General features: G+C 36.6%; 1 protein-coding gene across 2 annotated transcripts; it reads right to left on the minus strand.

Moving 5' to 3' along the window:
* Positions 1-4,332: 4,332 nt before the first annotated feature.
* LOC131698615 (docking protein 5-like) lies at positions 4,333-25,418 on the minus strand. 2 transcript variants are annotated; one of them, XM_058991144.1, is made up of 8 exons: positions 25,073-25,418; positions 16,563-16,670; positions 12,288-12,402; positions 12,076-12,195; positions 11,338-11,527; positions 10,667-10,793; positions 7,633-7,744; positions 4,333-6,290 (listed from the first exon to the last, which is right to left on the minus strand). In XM_058991144.1, exons 1-8 carry the CDS (start codon positions 25,136-25,138, stop codon positions 6,235-6,237), a joined length of 894 nt encoding a protein of 297 aa, XP_058847127.1. In that variant the 5' UTR covers positions 25,139-25,418; the 3' UTR covers positions 4,333-6,234. The 2 variants fall into 2 exon arrangements, with proteins under 2 accessions (XP_058847127.1, XP_058847128.1); XM_058991145.1 differs by lacking the exon at positions 7,633-7,744.
* Between the last annotated feature and the right edge of the window lie 66 nt (positions 25,419-25,484).

Genomic DNA, 25,484 nt, shown 5'->3' on the forward strand with positions numbered 1-25,484 from the left:
ATTGAAAGTTATGAATAAATGATGTGCTTGTATAAAACAAATTAACATATGCCTTGGCATACTGTGCTAGAAAGGAACCACTTCATTATTACTGTGGATGGTTTAAACAGAAGCAACGACATTATTGAATATATGGGGACACCTTCTGGAATAATAAAGCATTACTACAATGCAGGAGATATACATAGAATATAAAATCCATTGGGTACCCTGCTTTATTGTGTTCTGTCAAATTCATTATGACCAGTCTTTTTCCCCCTATGTATTGGAAACAGGGGTAGTGCTAGACTATACTTAAGCAATGATTTAAGTGTTGTGTATGAGTTAAATATGATTTCACTGCACTTAAAAACAAATCATTGCCATTATACACCATTACTTAAAAAATCCTTTAAACGAGTTCTGTTTACTTCCATTTGCATTTTTCCCCTCAGATACCTGTATAAATCTAGACATTTTTGCTTTATAGTTTGCTCTCTTCTGCGGTAGGCTGCAGGGTTGCCGTAGTGATGGAATGTTTTTTTGTTTTTCATCTTAAACTTGCTCCATATCATACACTACAGAAACCAAAAGTTATAGTTTACCATGACGACATATGTGGTAACTGAGCGATCTAATTGGTTATTAAGTTTGTGATGGTGTATAATATAGAATATCTGCAGCGTTTTCTTCTTTGTTGATATTAATTGGCACTTCATCCCAGGACTGGCTCTATGAACTATACTGCTACTCATTTACCCAGCAAATAACCCAACTGAAGTGCTGTAATTAGACAGGTACTGTAGCAATCCACTCTCCAATAACTGTTAATCCGAAGAGCCATCTTACACATCCTCTGTTGATAGAATGCAAACTAGCCAACTGACTGTATGACAAGGCATTAGACCCCCGTACAGCCCACTGGTGTTTCAGGTACTATTGAGTTTTGTGCCAAAGCATCTAAATCACTTTTGTTTATTGGCTCGTTGTTTTTTGCAACAGCAACTGTATTCTAGACTACTCTAGAGAATATTCTTTTTTATTATGTTTATGAACGCCATTATTTTGTTGCAACGTATCAATTTATATTTGCATTAAATGCTTGTTTTTCATTTTTAATTTTACCATGTCTCTCAAGATACAAACACTGAAGAACAGTGATGAGTCCCCCCTTGCTTCACTTTCAAGTTAGAACTAACAAATGCACTTCCGTTGCCCTGCTTTCCTGAAACTGGTACAGGTGAATGACTCTGTGTTTACTACAGTATTTCTTCTAAAAGAGACACAATGTACTTTATAGAACCCTGGGGCAGCATCACGGCCGACGTTGTTACCGTCAGGAAGAGAGACTCTGCGTATGTTTGTTTACAATACACAACTATAACAGCAAACAAAATAGGCACAAGGTCCAAACATAAGGTTCTACAAAACAAAACTCACGGACAGCACAGCACAGCACACCTACACCTACACCTACACCTACCTTAACTCCACTAACACCTGTGATTCCCCTTTTTATACACCTGTGGCTGGAGCCTCATTACCCACTTATACTAACCCTAATACCTGAGAAACAACTTGGAGGAGAGATATAACATTGTACCTGCAGGCATTTTAGTAAGTGAAAGCTAGACTGAGCAGCACAAATAATGAAGCTTATTAAAGGTATGGAAATGGATTTTAAGTTACCAGGCATGACGTATATCCTAAGACTCCATTTAGCTTCAGGGAAACAAGCATGCATTAATGAGTACTGCTACTGATCGATGTACTCATATGAATAGTGTATTATAATGCACAAACATTACAGCTGTAGGTTGAGTCATTAATAGACTCAGCATTCCCAACAAAAGGGACAACAGTGGTAGTCTGTTTAACAGAAAATATAAAAAATGCACAGCTAACAGGCAAAGCCATATGGGAAAACAGTCTAGACATATTTCCAAATTAGCATCTCAAGAACTAAGGGCTCTGACAAGCTATAAAGAAGCTGTGCTAGCACTTCTTCTATTGGCTCATTTTCAATAGAAGGCTGTGGAACTTGCTAATTGAGGTCTGAATCCTCAGGAGGTGCTTACAAGTTAAGTTACTCTAGTCTTCCAATTTCATGTTCGGAATTGGCCATTCTTGAGTGATTATGTAATTAGTCCTTCACTCCATTTTATTTAATGGACTGGAATTCCCTGGACATTGTGGAGTGTCTTTTTGCACATAGTTTAAGTTATAAGAAGTATGATGTAAAGCTTTAAGAAGCGAATGGCCATATTCAGAAATAACACTTTGTTATCCATTTTTCTGGCCTACACTTCTGGGACTTGCATTCAGCCATGTGTATCTTGTGTATATTGGCTCACACAACATCATAACATCCTCAGCTCCATTCTTAGCTACTGCCCAGTATAATAATCATGAAGCCAGTCTCAGCCAATCAAAATACCAGGTTTCAGAACATCCTGGTACATGTCGTCTCATGCACGGAACACTGCCAACTGACCATTCTAACAACACGGATAATGGCATTAACTATGTATTATGGTAATTAAAACATGATTTATGATAAGTACCGTTGACCCTGTCTCTTATTATATTAGAGTGCCTTCTTGTTTCTCACTTCACTTCCCTTTCCAGTACTCTAACCCACCCAAAGTGCTCCACTGTTCATATTCATTCATAGTCTCCCAAATTTGAATTTTCATGTGAATTAAATGTTCATGCTGGAATATAACTCCTAGCTCCTATGTAAATCATAAAAGCAGTTGACAAAGTTAATCCTTACCAAAGCTTTAAGAGCTGTACAGTAACCAGAATCAGAGGAAACAGTTTGAAATGAAGCGATGTTAGCCAGCAGGTGCAGACACACAAATGTGGAGCCATTTAATGACCGACCTTGTGCAAGGTTTGGACTCATATAATCGTTTTGTCTTTTTGGTTGGCAGGTGCATATCCATGGGAAAGCCACATGAGCTCATTGTATGATTAGATATAACTGTGAACAAGAAGGAGCAGAATGTGGGCAGTGACTGAATAAAAAGTTAAATAGAGAATGTTTTAAGGAGTCCATGAAAATAGTTACTGCATTACAACATGTAATGCTGGTGTGACCCAGATAAAGATGCAAAACAAACAATGTTAAAGATAAGCAGATGTTAAGGCCAAGGAGGTGTGGTGGAACTTAATGACTGGTGCAGAACAATGTGGCCTGTTGGGTGAAACAAACAGTTATGAAAGATGTAAGCAAGTGCTGTAGAAATATAGGCAAGTTAGAAATATTGTGCATCTCTGATATTGGGAAGTATTGCATGATGTTAATAAAGTTTTGTTTGACTAAGTTATTGCAGTGAGTGGATTCATTCGGTTAAAGCCACAAAATAACAGTCTCATATGTAAGGGAGGTGCTGTTAACAGTGGCTATAGTTAGGACATAGAGCAAAATAGACTTCTTACACAGAGAGTGATGAAGGGAGAGAAAGGGTAATCTAGTCATGTTGTTGATGCTGAATTATTGGAATCCTTGTCAAAGTTTTGAGAACAATCAGTCATTAGAAATCGGATAAGCATTGATGATCTAATGACCTCATCATCTCCCTAAACTTTAGGGTCTTAGCATTGTAAAAAAGAAAGGGTTACAAGAATGTGTTGGATTACATTAATAAGTACAGTCAAGTGATGTAATGTCTCAATCAACTTTTGTTCATAGGTGTGTCTGAGCAAAACCCATTTGCAAATATTATACAAAGGGGATTTCTCCTAGCCCAGCATATTCATTTTTTTAATGTGGTTATTTTTTTGTTCCATATCCAAATGCACATTTATATTTACATGCATCTAGGCTCGTTTTAAAATGTAGATTAAGCTAAAAAAAAAAGTATAACTTGTGTTCATAATAAGTTCAGCTATTTGAAGAAGCAGTGAGCTGCTTGCATACTTGTACGCACATTAACATAGCCAAACCTAGTCTTTCTCATTAAGCCATGGCTAACTAAACGAGTCTAAAGAGTTGCATACCAGCTGAAGTTTCATTGAAAGCTCTTTTAGCCTGCATACTTAAAAATGTGCATGCGTGTCACCCTTTTCACACGATTAACTTGATTTAGGAATAAGTTTGTATTTGCATTAAATACATTTATGAATACATTGTTGCATGAACACCATATACATAGGCTCAGTGATAAATAATAAGTACTACTGAAGTAAGTTCAGATGTGTAGTTGCCAGCCATGTGAAATTGTATGTGATGCCTCAATTGATTCCTAGTGCTGTTATTTGCTTGTTAATGAAAGGTCAAGCATATGTACATAAAGTAAAGTACAGACTAACCTGGTTTTTCTTTAATCATTAACACAGAGGCAAACATAAAAGTAGCTTTTTAATATCAATTTACATACTGAATCAAAGTTCAAAAGGAAATACACGTTATGTTGGGCATACAATAAGACACTTTCCATTTCAATATCATTATTCCTGTTTCGTTATGTTTGCATGTACTCTCTCCACAACCATCTTTAGTGACTTTAAAAGGACGGGTTACTGTTGTTTTATTGTTGAAACTTTCTGAAACTCCATTTTACTTCCTCTCCTTATCATGAGCTGGATCTGGCTGGGTATTTTTGGTCCAGAATATAAAATGTATCCTCTTTTTTTAACTTATGCTTTGTCTGAATTGTATTTACACGGCTATTATACCATTTCACAAGTGCCAATTCAACAAGCTCATATTAGACCACTCAAGATTTAATAGGTACAATTAAATAATGATCAAGTTTAATTGTTTCAATTGGATCATTTGAACAAGATTGCAACAACAAGTTGGACTAGAAGAGCCAACTGCGTGCTTTCTGCTGGAAATGACTAATAACTAACTGGCTATAAGTAAGGTTGTATTATTGTCACAGAGTTCACGATGTACGTGAAATGTACTCATTGCCGTGTAATATGTAATTCCCTGTGACAATTCCCATTTCTGAAAGAATAGGGTAAATATACATATTTTTTGTCACTTCAAAATAACGCTACATCTAGAGGTGGAAACATTTAATTATCATATATTCAAAAATGCAAAGATGCTTCTGCTACAGATTACGATGACCTCTGCAGGTGAGACGAGGTCATGGATATAAACTACTCATTAAAAAACTAAAACTAAAAACTAAAAATGTGCATTGGCAGTTAAGCTGTAATGCATCACTTACCATGCTTGCCCATTTCAGAACTCTCAATAAGTTAGCGGGTGGACAACTGGGATGTTGCCAGTATAAGAAAATGGTTTTGATTTTAATTATTTTACGCTGTAACAGCTGGGTGACCCTATTATGACAGTTGAAATTCTGATGTAATAAAAGAAAACAAAAACAGAAGTGAATACTGCAACATCTCAGGCATGAACAGTCCAGATGTATAGAGGGGCTTGAAGAGCCTGTGGAGTTGCAGGCTCATCATGTTGGCACCCCTTGGGTAGGTTGTAACCGATGCCCTTGTAGCAGTGGCAGGGCACACATACTGAGGCAGATGAATTAAATGCATGACTGATGTGGTACATTTGCTTTTAGAATATTTTTGTATACCTGAATAGATCATTGTGTCCTGTTAAAAAAAAAAACACACACACACATTTTAATAAGTACTCTGTCCCACGAGTGCAATGGTAACCCAGATATATTGAAATATGTAAAAAAAAATAAAAAAATTATATCCACTCATATACAGTTTAAAAGGACTAAAAATAAAATTAGTAACATAATTTATGTTGCGAGGGGAATACCTGTGATTTTTAACTTTTTTTAGTTTCTCCTTGGGACTTCTAAAACTTGTAGGCATTATTTTACAAAGTCATATTAGAAAAAAAAAAATACATAAATAAAATAAAATAAAAAACTAATGGAGTCTATCCTCCTCAAAATGTAGATTTATGATGCCCCTAATGAATATATTGTTTATAACCATACTTTTTGTTTTCTCAATTCTATTGTATTATAATACACTATGTAACCTTAAATGCATGAAACAAACAAGACACTTACAAATTCAAGACATATACACATACTGTACATTACTAGTAAAACCATATGTACAGAAAAAAATATGGTAATAAAGAAAAGCTATTCTTTTATTCCAAAAATGCCTTATTCATCCAGGAAGGTAAACAAGTCTAAAAATGAAACTAAAAATCTTTCCTTTTGGTGACTTTCTAATTTTTCTTCCATTCCGAAAGAAAGTGTCTCTCAGAATCCATTCAGTCTCCAGAGGGTTGGGATGTCTTCATCTGCAACTTGAGATTGTCTTCTCATTGACGGTCTTTAATGGACTAGAATTGCCTTTAGGTAAATAAACAAAGAAAATGAGTGTTATTCATTATAAGGTTTGTGTATAGCGCCTTGCTATGGCAACTTTTAATAAGTGCAGTGTACAGTCGCTGACATTTTATAAAACTATTTGAACCATTCTTCTTGTCACTATTATCAATTAGGTATATAGTAAAAATAAATCCATTAAGTAAAGCAAAATGGCCACTAGGTGTCCCCAAACCTGTGCTCCTAAGGGGACTGGCATGTAATACAGTACAGCTATGGCCAGAGTTTTACTGCTCCCCTTTAACAAACAACAGTTTGCTGTACAGCTAAGGCCACAAGTTTTGCATCACCCTATAGAATTAACTAATTTTGCTTCATAAAGTCGAATGAAACCTGCTGAAAAATGTTATGTTAACACTGGATTACACACCGCTTTGTAGGTTTATATCGACTGACACAAATTGAAAAATGTGACATTTCAAAATCTAACATGAAATACTGTACTATTATTATGAGTTACGGTACACTTTTGCAATACATTTTGTAGTTTCTTTGATTACATAAATAAAATATGTCAAGTAAATTATATTCATATATATATATATATGTATATCCTTTTTTTTACATGTCTCAATCCTTAAATTCTAGGTGATGCAAAACTTTTGGCCACAGCTGTATATTCATTATATACTGTTGAAAAAAAGCAAAAAAATAAATGTGGGTAACAGGTCAGTATTTCTGTCAGTTTTCAATGAAGAATTATTCCCTTAACAAAATGACTTAACATTTGGAGTAAATTCCATGAAGTCGGATGGTTAATACTTAGATTTGAAATGTGAAGCATATTCCATAACTGAAATGGTAATAAGTGCAGACCTCTTCAGAACAGTGTGCACAACAAGCAAGGGATGGTTTTAAGCTTCTCTTACCATTTAACTTCTGGGTCATTCCGAGGAAAAAAACATTTGATCTAGCATCTAATGTTCTCAAACATTACCAGTTTGTTTTCAGAAAGAAAAAGCACCCACTTTACAGTAGAACTTTAAAATGTGAGTCAGTTTTACATTTGAGTCAAAACTGACAATGCTTCCCTGTTCTATGGCTACAATCAATCTGAATTGCAAGTTTTGGCTGACAACACAAAAAATACCCCTTTCTTTCTCGTAGTATCAGTCCTGCTCTGCTAAACCATTAAAAAAGGAGTTTTCCCCAAAATAAATAAAAACCAACAAGCTATAATTCCAGCTGCAGCCCCGTTTCACCATAGAACTGTGAATTAAACCAACACAGAAGAAACTCATGCAGAAACTTGACATGATGTTCAGCCGGTACAACAGTAACCCATTCCTTTAGAAGAATCCAGTACCCTGCATGCGGTTGAGCTGTTTGGGACTGTGCTGCTTGTTTATGTGCTTCCAGTAGGTGCTGCGAGGAAGAGAACTGAACGGGGATGTTCCTTCACTCATCTTCATTTCATTCTGTGAAAAATGAAAAGAAAACCAGAATTGTACAGTAATTCCTACCTCCTAATATGTGCATAATACAGTCTGTACCCTAACCCCGGGACTGATGACCGGGCGAGAGAGGATGATAAACTACATGAAACGAGATACATTGTTTGACCTCTATTTCAGAGCCCTCGCAGTTGTGAGATATGAAAATAGTATCTTGCCCTATAAGCTATCATGGCCTATTGGAAATCATGGGATCCCCACATAGTTTCAGTGAAAACATTCACTTTCTATCTGGAGCCCTATGTGTTTAATTACACTGCAATCTGCCTTACAGCATTCAGAACATACCATAGCTATAATGAGTAAAGGCAAGCACAGACTTCATATGCAAGTCCTACTAAGTATGTAAAGATAGAGAAGTGTGTGTGTGTGTGTGTGTGTGTGTGTGTGTGTGTGTGTGTGTGTGTGTATATATATGTAGCAGATAACCTTATAAACAACCACCTATTCATTCCCATCCAAACTTGCTACTTTAATTTCAAAGACAGAGGCCACCAGGGTATAGGACAACCTCTGATCAGATGATTAGTTGAACCTCCCAAGTCTCCCAGCTAATCCTTTCATAAGATGAAATCTTTATTTATAGTTTCATTTTTTATTTCTGTCTTTAAAGTCTGCCTTAAAGTGTGCAGACATTATTTTAAGAATTTCTAAATGACTACTCATTATACCGCTGTCTACATACATGCCTTTCATTTGAGGAGTCAAGCAAAAATAATTAAGCCTTCAGGCATCTTGGTACTGAGTCTATTTCTCCATTTATTATCCATTCTGTATTGTACATTATCTAATTTTATTTATTATAAAACTACAAAGTATAGGTCATTCATTCAAGTGTTGAACTATTGGTTCAGTATTTTTTTTTTTTAATTATTATTCTTATGTTTGAAGGTGATTCAGTATTTCTTTATATAATGCTGTACATATACATTTATTTTGTTACTTATTTGGCAAAATATACCATAAACAAGGTTGCTAGTTTTGCATGACAGGTTTCTTATTTATTTTCTCTATTTGCAATTTCACTTTTATCTTTACAAAGATATTTGCATACTTTACATGTGCTCTTACAGGTTTGAATATCCTTTAATGTGTCTGGGTCGAAAGGAATGAACTCAGCCTGTATTCCAAACTCGCACCATTTCAAACCACCTTGATATCGCTCAGCAGCCGATGGAAACAGATTGTTTTCAAAACGCTTTCAACTCAGCTCCAGGGGCAGAAAGGAAACAAGTCACCTTCCTCTCCTCAGCGGCTCTTTCAATTACACTGGCAGAAAGCGCAGTTACTTGAGTTTCAATGCGCAGACTTTTCAAGAATCCCCACACCTGCTCTTGCGAGAGTCCCGAGTAGTGTCTGCATACCAAGCTAGCTCAGAGATGGTTACACTTGAATACAATGCCTGCCGAGTGACTTTAAATTAACTATCACAGGAATAACACCCATTTCAAAATTCTATATGAATCTTCAGTTTTGTTAACAAAGAATGACTACACACAGCACTATAAATATACTTGGAATCTGAAACACCATAAGCGAAGCCTCCCGGGAGCTGCCAGTTATCAGAGAAGCATGACCTCTGAAGGTCTGATAAGGCTGACTGAGTGATTTTTGATTAACTGTGTGTGTAATCTGTGGCACCTCCAGCTTCAGACAGAAAAAACTAACAGCTGTTTTCAAATCTCTGAGGACTGGCTGTCCGCTGATTTGGGACTGAGGATAAACATTAGGTTGGCTGATACACAATTGTATCAGAAAAGGGTTGGTGGGTTAGGTTTAGAGTTAGGGTTAGGGGTAGGGTTATATCATGCAAAACAAATAAATTATACCTATGCATAATAACATTGTAATTATGTGTAAGTAAGTATGTATTTACTAAGTAACTACAGTACTATGTAAAAACACCATAATTAGAGACACTTAATGGTTAGCAGTTGGCTCGGAGTTAAATCTGAATTCCTTTCCTCAGGGCTTGTACACCTGCCAGATGACAAAGCACATGCAACAAAAGTGACCCATTTTCAGAACAACCTCTTGTCTCCCTTTGTACAAGAGGAAGCGATTGTTCTAGAATAGGAATCATGAAATCGGTTGTGTTCTGGAGCTGCCAGAGTTCTATAAAGAGAAATGGAAAAGCTACTTTGTGCACCTATAGTACTCACTCTGCTCAGCACTGTCTTCACAAATGCTGCTTGTACGTTAGAGTTTCAAATGATTGGCACATGAAGCCAGGCTGGTGCAAATATGAGCGATACAAGGTCTAGGAAGTGTGTTAGTTTTGAATATTCACTTCATCTTATTAAAAAAGTATTCATGACAACAGCAAAAACAAAAAAGCAATGTTTACAACCTAGTCATGAAAGTGAAATAAAATGCAAATGTTGAAATTCAACCAAAACTAAAGATTACCAAAATTAAACAATTCTCAGGTAATAGTAAAAATATACAGCTATGGCCAAAGGTGTTGCATCACCCTATAGAATTAACTAATTTTGCTTCATAAAGTCAAATGAAACCTGCTAGAAACTATGTAAGCGGGCTTATCATCATTACCAATAATACGTCTACTAAAACCAACATGCTATAGCAATGTAAATCATATAACTAAGGCGTTTTAAGAAAGTGTATTATTATTGTATAACGTCACGTGAAGCTGTCCCTTTAGTAATTTTTAAAATGTAATAAGAATGTTCGTTTATAGATGATTTGTAATCGATTCTTAATCAAAACTGTTATCCAACTACCCTGACACAATTCACATACAACTGTTTATTTATGGTATGTAAGCTTGCAGCCCTCAAGTGTTTACACTGTATTATCAGGTTACAGCTTACAGTACAAGTGAAGATCTGATAACTGTCCTCACGTGTCTAGTAGTAGGCATACCTCAGCATTTTTTATCAACCAATCGTGCTGTTCAGCGATGGCCAACGCGGCTGTGTGCACCTTCTGGTAAATTGCTTCTCCCTCTCGCGTCTGGAAGGTGAACAGCCCTTCACCAGTATCACACATCCTGAGACAAACAGTGTGTACATTGTTACTTTTAATCTGTATTGCTGTCCCAGAAGTCTCTTAACTCTACACCACTATACAGTTCTCTAGTGTTTGTTTAAAACATCCTAGGCAAAGGTGTGTTATAGTAGGAATGTTCTGGCTTCTTGCAGCAGTTGGATGTTATAAATTGTGCCTTATGATGAGTTACAGCTCAAGAAGCAGAACATATTTGAGGTTTTTCTTATGTTTTTGTAGTACAGGTCAGAATGGCTGCTAGTTTCACAGAAATAGATTAGCACTAAACTGTGCTAAGGTAACATGAGGTCTGTGAAACCAGTTCAACTTAGTTTATCATGGGCCTCCATGCTTTCTTGCTGAAAACGTTGGACAGGGGAATGGCACAGTGTTCAAAATGTTACACTGAAATGGACAACGCTGTTTGTGGGGTACCTTGTTTTAAAGTTAATAAAACATATTAGAAACTGGAAGTTGAAATAAGGATGACAGTGAGATTGGATTTTAAAACCTATGTATAGAAATGAGTCTCCCACACTAGATTGTACCTGCCCGCTTCAAATGTAAACCACGTCGGGTCACGTCCATATCGTCTGAGTGCACAGAGGGGCCAGGAGACGAGTTTGAGCCTCGGGTGCTGGATATCCCAAAGGCAGATTGTCTCAGATGTTATCTGAAGAATACACTCCCCATAGACATCCAGGTTTGGAGATGGCATTAAATAAACATGGAACCTCTCTGAAGAGAAAGTGGAAAGCAATTCCGTTAAGAGAAACTGCATGCAGTACGTCTGTCATCAGCAGGGGGTTTATTTAGAGGAAGTATGTCTTATACAGCTATGGCCAAATGTTGTGCATCACCTACAATTTTAGGATTGAGACCTAATTTAAAAAAAAAATAACTATATGAATATCATTTAGATCTTTTATTTAACATTATGTAATCAAAGAAACTACAAAATGATACTGCAAAAGTCTACCGGAAGCCATAATTGTAGTACATTATTTCATGTTAGATTTCAAAATGTCACATTTTTCTATTTGTCAGTTTTTCATTAAGTATATGGAAAACTACAAAGCGGTATATAATTCAATATGTTAACGTAACATTATTGAGCAGGTTTCATTCGACTGTGAAGCAAAATTAGTTAAATCTATAGGCTGATGCAAAACTTGTGGCCATATACAGCTATGCATAATGTTGTTTGTTGAAGGGGAGTAAAAGCTGCACTGATAAAGAATAGTAAAATGGATATGAATACCTTGGGGGCTAGAGACTGTACATACCACTCTGTTCTCTGTATACACCAGTTGCAAGCAAGTCTGGCTCTCCTAGACTGACATCATGTATTTCAGTTCCCAGGCACTCCATGTGCAATACTTTGCACCACTCGTTTGCTTCCATTTCTACAAAGTAAAACAGACATAAAAAAGTTTGAGGTTCTCTGCGTTGCCAGCCTTCCTGCATTTCTTTAAAGCCAGATTTGTATTTGACCCACCTGAGTCACAAGCAAAAGTCTTTGAGGTGTCATCATTAAAAATGAGAGCAACTGCATGCTTCTTGGTGCCTTTAGGCATCCGAATAACATTTTTCACATTATTCAGCTCTGTCACCTACAAAAAGACAGATCTTATTAGAAAAGGTGCATATTAATTCATGGAATCAGCAAACCATGTGTAGTTTATTATACCACTTTGCCTTTAAGGTATTAAAAAGTAAACCAGAAATATCACAAGGAACCGAATCACATTTACCTCATTATATCACTTACATTATACAAAAATATTACTTTTACAGACTTCTTTGAAAAGTGTTGTAAATGGCTTAAAAAGGGAAACTTTTGGTTGTCCTACTTTACCAATTTTAAATGGGGATGCATTTAAACAGCTGAAATAAGTTTGGTTGTCTTGAATGTTCCTGGTAATTGAGCACCTGATAGACATGGCACACAAATACTCTACTTACACTACCTAATTAAAGTGCATTCAATGCAGGTTGACATTGTCATTCATAATCCCATTTCTGTGCTTTATTAAGTAGAGTGAACAGGGTAAGTGAACAGCTTAGTCAGCCTCCTGTCTGTTACCAGTATGATGCAACCAGGTCAGTAATAGGCAGTTACAGTAACACAGATGTAAAAAACATTGTTAATTGGTTGTAAAGCCAGTGTAATGGCCGTGTTGTGTGATGAACTACCATAACGGATTACAATTCAGTCAGAAAACTCATGTGCTAGAAGAATATAAAAGCTTAGGCAAGACAAATACTACATTAGATATATTTTCATTATATTCTTAGGCCTTCGGCCTCACCCTTCGAGGTACCCCTGAACATAATTTAGTTGGCTGATAGTGGAGAGGCTGATTGTATGAAGCCAAGGGCTGGAGGTCAGGATAGCTGCAGTCACCCTTAGATGAAGCCAAAAAACAAGTGGAGACTGGGAAGGGGGAGGCAAACTCTGACGCACAGGATTGAGGTATGATATAAAACCCTTTGTGGATACGGTTTTAATTCTGGAAACTGCATCGTTTTATCTTTTAATCTTTTGCTAAATTGCATTACCCTTTACGCTGTATGCAGTTCTGTGCATGGGAAACATTTTGATTTCATTTTGCTGTTGGGTCGTTAACGGGGAATTTTACATACTGCTACAATACGTATCACATTTAAAAGTATGTACAGTCAAACCTGCTCATATGACCACCTTTATTTAGTGACCACCTGGTCTAAGTGACCACTTTAAATTCCTCCCAGTGATAGATGTGCTTTTATTTAACTGTATTACACGACCACCTGTCTAACGCGACCAGCGACCACAATTCTCTTACCCAGCAACGGACTCAAACCTGTATTAAGCACCCTTACACAGAGCTATTATAAGAAAAAATATGTTTTTAAATGGTACGTCCTAAATTGAAAGGAATACGGTCTTTTATCCATAAACAACAGCGCTCTCTTGTAAAGGAAGAGAGAACATGTGGTGAAAGAAAAGGTCCTCCCTAGATGACAGAATTAAAGTTATTAAACTTGTAAAGATAGTAAGTGCCAGAAAAACTGCTGTTTCACTTTCATTTTTCAAACACAAGAGCAAGCAATGACATTAATCACTTCCTCCAGATGCTACTTTAACTTGGATTTCGTTCTCGCACTTGCCTGGGAACTATAGGTAGCTTCCAATATGTCAGTTTCGTGTTGTTTGTTTTTAATTTAACAGAATGTTCTCATAATTAGGATGTGGCGGCTTAAGTCTTAAAGCAAACTGTTGAAAGGAAAATAAACAACCAAAAATTCAAGCCATACTTGTAAGAGTATGAAAACAATGTGCGCGGTAATCGAAAAATATCTTATGCGTATGCTGGCGTTGGTTTCAGGATGCAATGAATCAACACATACCTGAAAGTGAGACATAGGCATTGAAATTTGCAAAGGATTTAAAACATTTTGTGTGACCTGAGACAGGCAAGCATTCATTACTTTAACAAAATAATGTGTTTTCTAAATGAATGTTATTAAATTACATACTTCCTTTTGTTCATATTGGCTTTTACAGTGTATGTAAGACATACATAATTACAGGAAAGCATGTCAAAGACAAATAGACAATTCATAAGTTATGGGCCTTCTTTTAAGAGACCACCTGTGTTAAGAGACCACTATTAGACAGTCTCTTGAGTGGTCTCTTAATACAGGTTTGACTATACTGTATTACAATCCACATGTTGTCTCTTTTGGCAAGTGATATTTTCATTATCATATCATTCTGAATTAAAATACTTCTTCCGTTGAAAATATAGTACTGTACCAACAATACCAATTCAGTACATCTAAATGGAAGCCTACTTATTTTAAAACTATTTTAAAACACAGTCTTTTCAGATATGTATTTTTAAAACTGTATCATTTTTGTGTTCCCTGAAAAAACCGATAAGGGTTAGAATGGGTCAAAATTGTATAGGGTCGGATATGTGAGTGCTGACTGTATATACATTTTCCTTTGAAAAGTTGAGGAGGCTCTGCCTCCCTTGCCCCTCTAAGGAGCCTCCACTGTGTGCAAGTGATTTGGAGGGCCCTTTAAATAGGATTGGAGACATTGAAAGGTTTTCTGACCCACTTTACAAGTGCAACAACCATTTGTCATCCACATTTCTCTGCTGCAACGTCTTTAATAGCTCTAGCTTTGTAGGCCAGCCAGGAACAAAGCCCAGTATTTGGGCTTTCATTGTGTGCTTCAGGAGGGGAAAAAATCGAAATCAATTGGAAATGTAGAACGCTAACATTAATGGATGGGAACCGTTAATGTACTGCATCAACGTCTACAAATAAATCACAGGTTTGTATTCATGTTTAACTGCTGGTCACGTAAGTGTCAGACTTTTCCATGCACACATATCTAATGTTTAGTCTATCTATTATTGTTTTTCTATTATTTTATTTTATTTTATTTTTTTTTTGGGGGGGGGGTATATTTTAATTTTTCAATCTGTAGCACTTTCATGGTGAAGAAATGAAACACCACATAAATCACACTGTTCCAGCTGGGCCACTCAAATGAAATAATTTAAAAATAAAAGTACAACATGAGTTTAGGTTTGAGTTAGACTCTAAATTACAGCTTAATTGAATGTATTTCATTAACATTTAAAACCGCTCAAATCAGTAATAAAGAATTTGCCAGCCACCAAATGAACTTAGTGGCACTTAAGACAGGTACCAGTGTCTCTTTCAAGGTTATTCAATTGTATGGTCCTAATAAGGTATTTCAGACAAATAAATAAGTAGCAGGTAAGAGCAAGTGTCTTTGATACAGGGTTATGGTACTTCCTTTAGCGCTATCCTCCACTGAATAATCATCTAGTACATTCAACTGCAGAGTCTGTAATAAGGCTGTAATTTTATCAGGATGTTCTATAAACCCACAAGAGCAAAGCTTGAGTGTTATTCACAATTGGAGGGATTCCTTTAGTTTCTCACACAGAACATTTGTAGTACATTTTTATATCAGCTATTCTGAGGCAAAGTCGATAAAGATGCTTGTGTTTATTAACTACAGGAGGCACTTTCTGTCTTATCTTACTAAAGTTGCACAAGTAAATATTAACTGATCTTGAGTACATTGTTGTACTTATAATCTTAGATATCACACTGTTCTAAGTTTCTCAGTTCCTAAAGTGTGTATGGAATTTGGAAAAAAAGCATTGAGTTTTCAAGCTCCATGGTCTTGGAATAAACCTCAGGAAGAACTGAAGCTTATTGTCTTGATACCTTTAAGGGAATTCAAACAAAGCATTTTGCTCTTAAATTGATTCTTGTAATTTGATTAACTTGTTTGTATTGGTTGTGCTCATTTTAATTATTATATGCCACCTTCTTGACCAGGTCTCCCTTTAAAAAGAGAATCTCCACAGGACTTTCCTGGTTAAATAAAGGTTAAATAAATAAATACAAATACCTACCAATAAAAGAGTGTGATAATATTATAGACTGTTTATGAACTAATACATTTCCATTACAACAGTAATATCTTTATTCATGTGATCAACTTGCAGTTGATAAAAAGGGGTCTGCTGTTTGAACACTCCTACAAGAGCTGACCTTCTTTACTATTAAAAAACATGAACACAAAATGAACATTTGTTTGTTAGCTAGAATGCACCCCTTAAAATAGAGCGTGACTTAATAGTAATAATATGTAGGCAAAGTGATACGAATTCCTGATGATCCTAAAGGTATTTCAGTTCAGGCTAATAAAAAGGACTTGATGAAGGTGACTTGCCTTGTGATAGCATCTGAAGTAGGCAGCTCGCTCATCTGAAAACTTTTCCAGCCTTTTAGGGCCTTTGCTGGATGCCTTCTTGAACACCAGCCAGCATCTGTGATATATCTGTGGAAAAGAACAGACGATCAACAAGCCATTCATAAAGATAAATTAACAAATCATTCAGATCTTGGCTGTAGTTCCAAGAGGCACCCAGATTCAAGCCTTCTCATCCAATCACCTCTCCCCTCAGCTACAGCAATGGCTGGCACTTTTTTATGATGGTCAGAGCTGGTATCTGGTTAACAGCTGGTCAGGCCACTTCAAGGGACTGAAGCCATGTCTCCATCTGCTACTGGGATTGACTTGAGAGCGATTTGAAAATTCATTCATTTACATCAGCAGCAGATCAAAATCAAATTGAACCGGGACTCTGTCAAGCCCTGTTAGGATTACGGGCTGGCAGAACTCTGTATTTTGTTACAGGAAGTTACAATGCAAAAGACACAAAAATTACAGGCTGAACATTAAGGCTATGAATGCATTTAGAGAAATATTGAAGATGAATCGATTTGTTAAGAAATGTGATACAGATACAAGCAAACATTTTGCTGAAAATGACAGCTCATTGGCACCACTCAAGTTAAAGAGTTCAAGTAGCTAGGAGTTTATTTTTGTCCCATCACTGAAATATGCGTCCCATATTAAATATCTGGACTGCAGCGTGTTAGCCAAGTTATCCACTTTGAAAAAGGCAAAGCGCTGGCTTAGCCTCAAGCCGAGGTTATGTATTGCTAAACAGTTGCTCATTAGAAACCTTATAACTTTCATCCACCAAGCGGCAATCTCCATTCCAGGGCAGACGATGGCTGAACAGTTATACAATGACTTTGTTTTTTTTTTTTTTTCACAACAAAAGGAAATCTATCCTGTAAAAGTTAATCGTGCTGATGTTTCTTGGGAAATGTAATGCCGTCACTTTCTTTTTTCAAGGCTATAAATTAATAAAATGTACTGATTGCTCAGAGGTCTTTCAGAGCAGCGCTTACGTCCCAGCGGTTTGAAAGAACTTCAATTCAGAAGTTTCCTCCCCTTCCCAGCACCATGACAAATCCCTGGCTTTCCTGTGGCTCATGTGTTTCCAACTCCTCTCTGTTCCTTTATGTGACGCCTTGAAGTGGAAAACGAGGATGTGCTGATCTTGTTAGCTCTGTGTGCTTTAACATTTAAATTCTTACAAAACTAAGTAATCTATAACAACACTAGCTTTTCACGAATGAGAATTGATTATTACCCATGGCTCCTAGCCCTTCCATACCCTCTTTGCAGACTTCACGCTACTTGCCAAGCTAAAAGGGCTCAATCTATTTCAATAATAATTATAAGAAATTAATTCATCTTGATTGCTCAGTCATTGCATCTGAAACACTTTTAAATCGGTGTTATGTCAGCAGCTGTCACTAACATTCATAAAATAGGGGGTGCTAGACTCCAAGATATATAAATGCACTCATTTTTATGTGTGCTGCAGTAGTGCTTTGAGGGTCAATATGTCCTTTTCAACGACGCAGAGGGAAGATGTATGGCAAAGGCCTGTTCTGCCTTTGGAAAGGGCCATCTGCTCACCTCTAATTAAATTGACTTTTATTTTGTATTTGTTTTTTACTACTGTTCACCACATGTCGACCTATTTTCCAATTTTATCTTTTTTTATGTTATCCTCCTGAGTACTGCACTGCCTGTAAGTGTGATGTTGATTTTGTTCAGCCTGGCTTCCCGGCTGAAAAAAATGTATTTAGATGGGAATCTGATGAGAATGCTCTCACTGTGTCAGATGTATTCATCTGCCTCTGGAGAGGACATTGTATTAAACTATACACATTTCAAATGGTTATTTCTTTCTCATACATTGACTTTGTTATAAACCCTGTGCCTCCACTTGTTATCATTAGAACTCAGACTAGACTTACTGGTACCTATGCATGGAATTTTCCTATAGAAAAGCTTTGAACCTCAGGGATTGCATAAAGAAAGCTATGAATACCTGTAAATTGAATTAGGTTTCATCATTAAAAACTAAAATCTATTTTCAATGCATTTGAGAATAGATTTTCATAGATAACCCAGATTAGAAAAAAAGTAATATAATGCATAACTTAAACATATTTATGAGAAGTGTAATCTCTTTGCTATTCACTTTCAGTGAGATTTCAAATCCTGTTATCCTGGGATGAAACAACTCAGTAGTTTGGATAAGAAAACATTTTAGAGTCCATAGACAGCATTTTCCAAATGACTGACTCAATTCCCAACGTTTCATAATAGCTTGACATTCATCATCACCTTATACACCCAGAGTGCCATGTCGTTATCTCCTACATACTGGTGAGGTGACATTGGACAACGTATTCCTGTGGGGTATCAGGACCCTACAACCCCACACTGGGATTGGCTCTGTGTGAGTAATTTGCAACACTTATGACCTTGCCGTGATCCATCCTTGATTTAGGATTTCTGACAGTTTCCATCTGTTGTGGTCATGCCTCAGTTCTGTTTCTGAACTGGACAAATAAAAAGTGACAACCAGCAATCGTTTCAGTGGCCCCACCAAAATGCAGCTGTTTCAGATGAAAGTTACTTGACTACAGGCATACTTTCTGTTAGCATTTTGATTTAAGCATCCATTATTAACAATTAAAAATACAGATATAAATATGTTAAACTTTTACAAAGTAATATGGGTAACAATTTAGTTTAGGGATGCATTTTAAGTGGGTTTTTATATCAGACTATGCGGTGATTCCAGCATTCAAAATTCAAAGGGACTTTTTCGACCTGAAAAAAGAAACAAGGCCCAGGGGTCACAAATGGAGATTAGATAAAGGGGCATTCAGAACAGAAAATAACAGGCACTTTTTTACACAGAGAATTGTGGGAGTCTAGAACCAGCTCCACAGTAATGTTGTTGATAAGACTCTGGGATCAATAAGCTACTAACAACCAAACAAGCAAGATATATTCTTATATATAAACATACAATAAAAAAAATTGTCACAAACTTATTAGTGTTCAGAGTGAAACAAAATCAATGGTCAACAAAATAGCCAACAGACAGCAATAATTGTGTTTTTAGTGTAAAACTGAATACAACAGGAAAATACAGTTTTAATATAATTATAACCACCTTCAAATCTAATGTTTTGTATAACATCTAGGTTTTCTTTTCAAAGATCAGTGTTATTGTATCAAACTCGTAACGCTGTATAGTAACGACAGCTGGCCGATATGCAGGTGGAGGGAATAGTATTTTTACTCGGAAATGTATTAAAAAAACAAAAATTTGGATGGGCCGGTTGGTAAGCCATCTATGTAGGCTGGGTTTTGTATTTTAGTATGGATGTTGTAGGCTATAAATAAATACGTTTCAAGTGTTATTATACATGTATACCGTTTATGTAACACTTCATTATATATGTATTAAGCTTTTAAAAATACGATATAACTCCCTAACCCAATACGCAAGTTTATAATTGTTCGGTGAATTCCTCTAATCAGCCACCAAACATTTGCATTTTTATAAGAAAATTTCATATGCTGTAGCTGGGTGACAGCCCTGCATGTATAGGTACTGTATATTCAATGTGTGTGGTAATTTCATAGTTTATGGGAGGGGTGTCATGGCAAAAGGCCTAAAAAAACTACATATCCCAAAAGCCTCTAGGGCTGAATGGGAAACAGCTGGGTGCATTAGGAGATTGTGTAATTGAATTATTGGTAGAGTTTTTGTAATTAGCGTTATGTGCGTGTGTGTATATAAGCTTGTCTTTGTCTGTGTTGAGTGTGGGTGAAGTAGGAGTCTGTTCGTGAGACCACTGCGAGTGTGGTGAAACAATTGTTAGTTTAGTTTTGGGTAAAAGTTTAGCTAGTGTTCCAAGTTGGAGCTAAGCTTTTGTTTTGTGTTTTGTTTATTTTGATGGTGTTGTGAATACAGTAATAAAAGTGTGCAAAAAGCATTTAAACTGCCGTTGTCTGTTTTGACCATAAGCCACTGTACCACATATGGTGCCAGTGGTGGGATGATAGCGCCACCTGGAGGTTGGGAGGATAGTTGCAGTTGGGAAAAAAAATAATTAATATTCAAGAAAGAAAAAAAAAATGGAAACTGAATTGTGCCGTTCATGGTTACCTGCGCCCGAGGAGCTGGAGTGCTTGTTGCAGTTTTACAGTCTGCTACTCCACAAGCAGGCCAAGTTCAGGCAACTGCACAATCGGGGCTTGATCACAAGCTTGAAAGCCTGGGAAGACTGGCTGTCCCACTACCCTGACCTGCTCCCAGCGCCTACTCACTGGCTATATTGTGAGTATTGTGGTGACCCCAGCCACCACTGGAAGGACTGCCCAGAGCACAGTCCAACAGGAGGTTGTGGGCTGTGTGAACACTTTGGGCATGGGTGCCGAGAATGTCCGGAGCCAGAGTCGGACAGAGAGAAGTCGGAGACAAATACTGAATTATCTAGGTGGTCTTCCAATACTGACCTACGACTAATATGTCATCTGGTGTATTGTGTCTCTGAAATGATTAAACACAGTGGATTGTGTCAAAAAGTAATGACAGGAGCCAGGGAAATTTACACATACGTTCCAGATGTTATAGGATGCATCACAAATCACCTGCCCGTTTGCTGAATGGAACCCCTTCCTGTTCACATGTGCTTATGCATGGTGCTGCGGGGATTTCAGTGCAATGGCTCCCCTTACTCTGGAAAATCCATCAATGTCATAAAATTAATATTAATTTTTAATATTTTGTAGCTGCTCCTGATTAAGTGGGATACTGATATAACAATTAACCCTCTTTATCAAGTCACCCGTGACCCTTTGAAATGACCCAGACACATAGAAGGACAATGCTGCCAACACCTTCATATGCAGAGGTACGACACTGACCCTTTTCATAGGCAATTCAAGGTCCTTCTGCAGAGCCTGACAGAGGTCGACAAGAGCTGCCCCAGATGCAATCAAGTTTTTAGATCATCATCTGGTAAATCTAAGAAATGAACCTGGTCCTGTACACCCTCTCTCTGTATCGTCGGCATCGCAGCCGAGGTCTGTCAGTCTCAGGCTCGCACTCAAGCTCTAAAATTACATTTGCTGCTGCGGCAACTGCTGCCCCTCCCAGCAAAGCCAGACTGTAGTTTGTTTATGCTGTTTATTTAACACCAAAGAACTTAAATACTGTTTCAAGATGAGTTAGAAACTTTTTTGTTAATTAAAACCCTCCTTATCCAAGTGCAAATTAACTCCTGATAAATTATAACAATTAACACAGATTTGATTTTAAATTCCCACGCAAAGAAAAGAAACAGTCGCAAGAAGCACGGCTCTTTAAGATATTAACATTATTTCATAAATCAACATAATTGATTTCCGATCACATTAGCACGATTATCTAATAAGGAAATAGGCATAATGACCACTTGAAAATGCCCAAATCAATGCTACATACATGGAGTTATCATTTACCAACTTTTGAACCCCCCCCCCCCCCCCCCCCAGTTTCTTCCCAAAACTATTAGTCTTCTGAAGAGCTGCAGGATTAAAATGTGTATCCCTGTTTTGCCGATTACAAAACTGTAATGGTTGCACATTTTCTTTAATTTTTTAAGGATATATGTATTATTAAAAAAAGAAGTGAGAAAATGTTAATCTTCAGGAAGAGATGCATTATGCATTATGGCCTTGTAGTATTTCTGGTTTTATTCAGTCTTGGTTTCAGTCTATTTACCTGGAAAATGAAAGAGGCACTGGCAGGACAGGCCATTATATTACCTAATAAATATTGCAAAAGGTAGGTGCTCTTTTACAAGTGTGGAAGTTGCAGCTTTCTCAATTCACTCTGCAGCACCATCAGAGGTTACAAAGCTGGTAATTTACTAATAATATAACCTGATACATCTGAGGCGACACTGGCATTTTTAATCTCGAATACACCTTAAGCACAGAAAAACATAGCCAACCAGTGTTAAAAATTGTATTTATTAACTAATACCCTTATCTTTTGTTTGTTTTATTAAATCTTGATGTAGCTTTGATTTACTGTGTGCAAAATCTGCAATGTAAAACACTAGTGTGTTTTACATTGCAGTACCCCTACATAAATCTTGGTAATTAGGAGCAATATAATTTGGTAGTAGTATTATATTTCAAATGCTTGTTTTATAGCAAAAAACAATTGAGTAATACTTAAAGAAGATGCTGAATGATTGTTTGTGATATACTATTTTTATTCGCTGTCGTAAAGGCAAATAAAAACATGTCTACCATGAACGAACATTCAATATTGTGTTTATACTACAAGTATATAAAATAAATAGCAATACAATGTGTAAATTGTTTATATTAAATCAATTAATTCAGGGATTATTTTACATGGCAGATGTTTAGTTTAAGTGTCAACAGACTATGTTTCAACGCAGATTCATTTCGAACCGTGTTTACGGCCTCTTTGTAACCGTCATTTTAGATATACCCACGCTTGTGGTATACATGAAGGATACTGAAAGATCGTTTGTGGTATTGTATACGGTTTTTGTTTGCCACAGGAGGATGCCCCAATAAACCACAAGTCCCTACAGGGTATTTTGTAGTTATGGATGATATAAAACAATGATAATGCAAAGTAAAAGCATTTGCCATGGTAATTATTGTAAGTTTAACGATGTTTTTGTTTGTTTACAATGCTATACCTTATTATTCCATATTTATGCATAAATAAATACATAAATAAATATAGAAATACATGCTCTGCTACATTTTGCTACACTTTGCTATACTTTAACCATGCCACAGTAAACAGAGAAGGGTATATGGGGACGTTACACTGCTCAATGGCCATCATGTTTTTCTCAACCATTATTATCTAGGCTTCTTGTTGACAGAGACATTTGTCAAGAAAAAGGTCTTCTGTTGCTTGGCAGTATGCAATTTATTACAAATATCGCTGCTGCTTTCATTTTGCAAAGTGTCTGCTAAAAACAGGAAGGTGCCCATTTATCTGAAGAGTACTTTTTAAAAGAGAGGAGATGTGCGTGGGGGGAGGGGGGGGGGGGGTAAAGAGTGTTTTTAGACCTAATGCTGTATCTATGCAATCATGCACTCCCACAACCATGCTTTTGCACTGTATTCTAGACTCCCTCTGTACTCTGTTTTACTAAAAAGCAGATCTTGTTCATAGTCCAGTTTGTGCACGCCCCAAAAGTATCTTTAGCTGCTGCTGCTTCAATCCACCCTTAACATCTGCTTGCCACTACGTCACAAATAGACATGCTCCTACTACATCTTGCAGCAGTAGCAGGTTATAAAATGTTAATGTTTTGTTGAAGCAAAAGCTAAAAAAGATTTATTGATTACACTTTACATATGTCTCAACATGATGGCATGTGTAGTAACCAATTAGACATGTGTTGTGTATTCACATGTGAAATTACAATGTGATGGGTAGAAACAGATTTTTTCTCCCCCCAAATGTTTTACAGAGGAGATATTTTCAACTACTTCTATTAGGTAATGCATATTTCAATTAATGTACATTGAAGGCTAGACAGAAAGTCAATTATTGCAAAGATGGCACCATATGTCAAAAGCAATTAAAACAAAGTTATTGTCGCATCATGTGAACTTTTGAAAAGCTTGCTACAGTGAGCGAGGGGGTAACTTCCCTAAATAGCAAATTAAATATTTAAATATACCATCAGTATGATAAATGTCTTGGAACATCCAGACACACATTCACTGCTGCACTATTTGAATCACCGGAAAAGAATGTACGCTACAGTTACAGCAACATGGACTTGACAGTAATCAAAGGCAATATATATTGTGAAATTGCTACAAAAGCAGAAAGTCCATACGTTTCCAGCAGAACAGCAAATACTGTATTATTTATTTATTTATTTCTTAAATCCACCTGTAACAATGCATGATTCAGTTACAGTGATTTATGATAAGTGTCTAGTTTAATTGTACTTGCATTATTATATCTAAAGCACTCTTTATGACCACCTACCCGTTACCTGACGTTTTATCTCTTTCAATATTAATAAATGAGTAACCAATAACCCCTTATTAAGCAGCACTTATTCATTCCCTGTGACAGTTTAATTCAGGTTCTCTATAATACAGACTCAAACTTTTGACCCATTGACATTTTCTTTAACTTTGTAAACATTTATTCCAGGTGGCTAATATACACCACACACACACATCCATATATTTAATTCACAGATACATATCTGTAGTGTAATACATCATAAATACACGCATACATTGATAAATGAGTAAATATAGAAGTAAATACATATACATTCAGAAAAGCCTTCCACTCACAAAGTGTATAATATATTATAAAATGCAAGGATCATTTTAAATGGTCTTCATGAGTCTATTGCCTTCTTTTCACTAAACAAAATGCAAGCAGATCGGAAAGAAAACCATGCCCTACTTTAACACAGGAAAAGTAACATACTTACGCCTAAGTGCCTGCTACGAATTCTTGCATATCCTTGTTTTACAATGTCATTAAAATTTGAAGCCATGGCCTGACCGTTTCCACCTTAGCAACTGGTGCTGAGAAGAGTCCAGGTACACACGCAGACACAGATACAAGAGCCCTCTTCTGTTTTTTCTTTTCTTTTTTTCTTTCTTTGTATTTCCACCTAGCAACCTCAGTAACTCCTTCTGGAGTGCAAACTAAATGAAGAGTTTATTCCACATGGGAAAGGCATGTGAGCGAATAACAGAGCTATACATTACACAGAGCAAAGACGACACAGAAAGAGAACGAGGGAACCGCAGGGCTGGAGGGAGTTCAGACAGCTCGACTGGAACACTTTCTAACACAAACTGCCTGTCTGCTCCAAGGAATGTACCATCTTGCCACAT

This window comes from Acipenser ruthenus, chromosome 18, assembly GCF_902713425.1.
Source record: "Acipenser ruthenus chromosome 18, fAciRut3.2 maternal haplotype, whole genome shotgun sequence".
Classification (NCBI taxonomy): Eukaryota; Metazoa; Chordata; class Actinopteri; order Acipenseriformes; family Acipenseridae; genus Acipenser; species Acipenser ruthenus.

Bases quoted from the DNA above. Each gene is read 5' to 3' on its own strand.
- LOC131698615 (XM_058991144.1), bottom strand. From the start codon at position 25,138: ATGGCTTCAAATTTTAATGACATTGTAAAACAAGGATATGCAAGAATT. The intron at 12,196-12,287 runs GTGGGTCAAATA...TTTACTTTGTAG, and splicing joins GACTTTTGCTTGTGACTCAG to AAATGGAAGCAAACGAGTGG. The intron at 10,794-11,337 runs GTACAATCTAGT...TGTTTGTCTCAG, and splicing joins TTTACATTTGAAGCGGGCAG to GATGTGTGATACTGGTGAAG.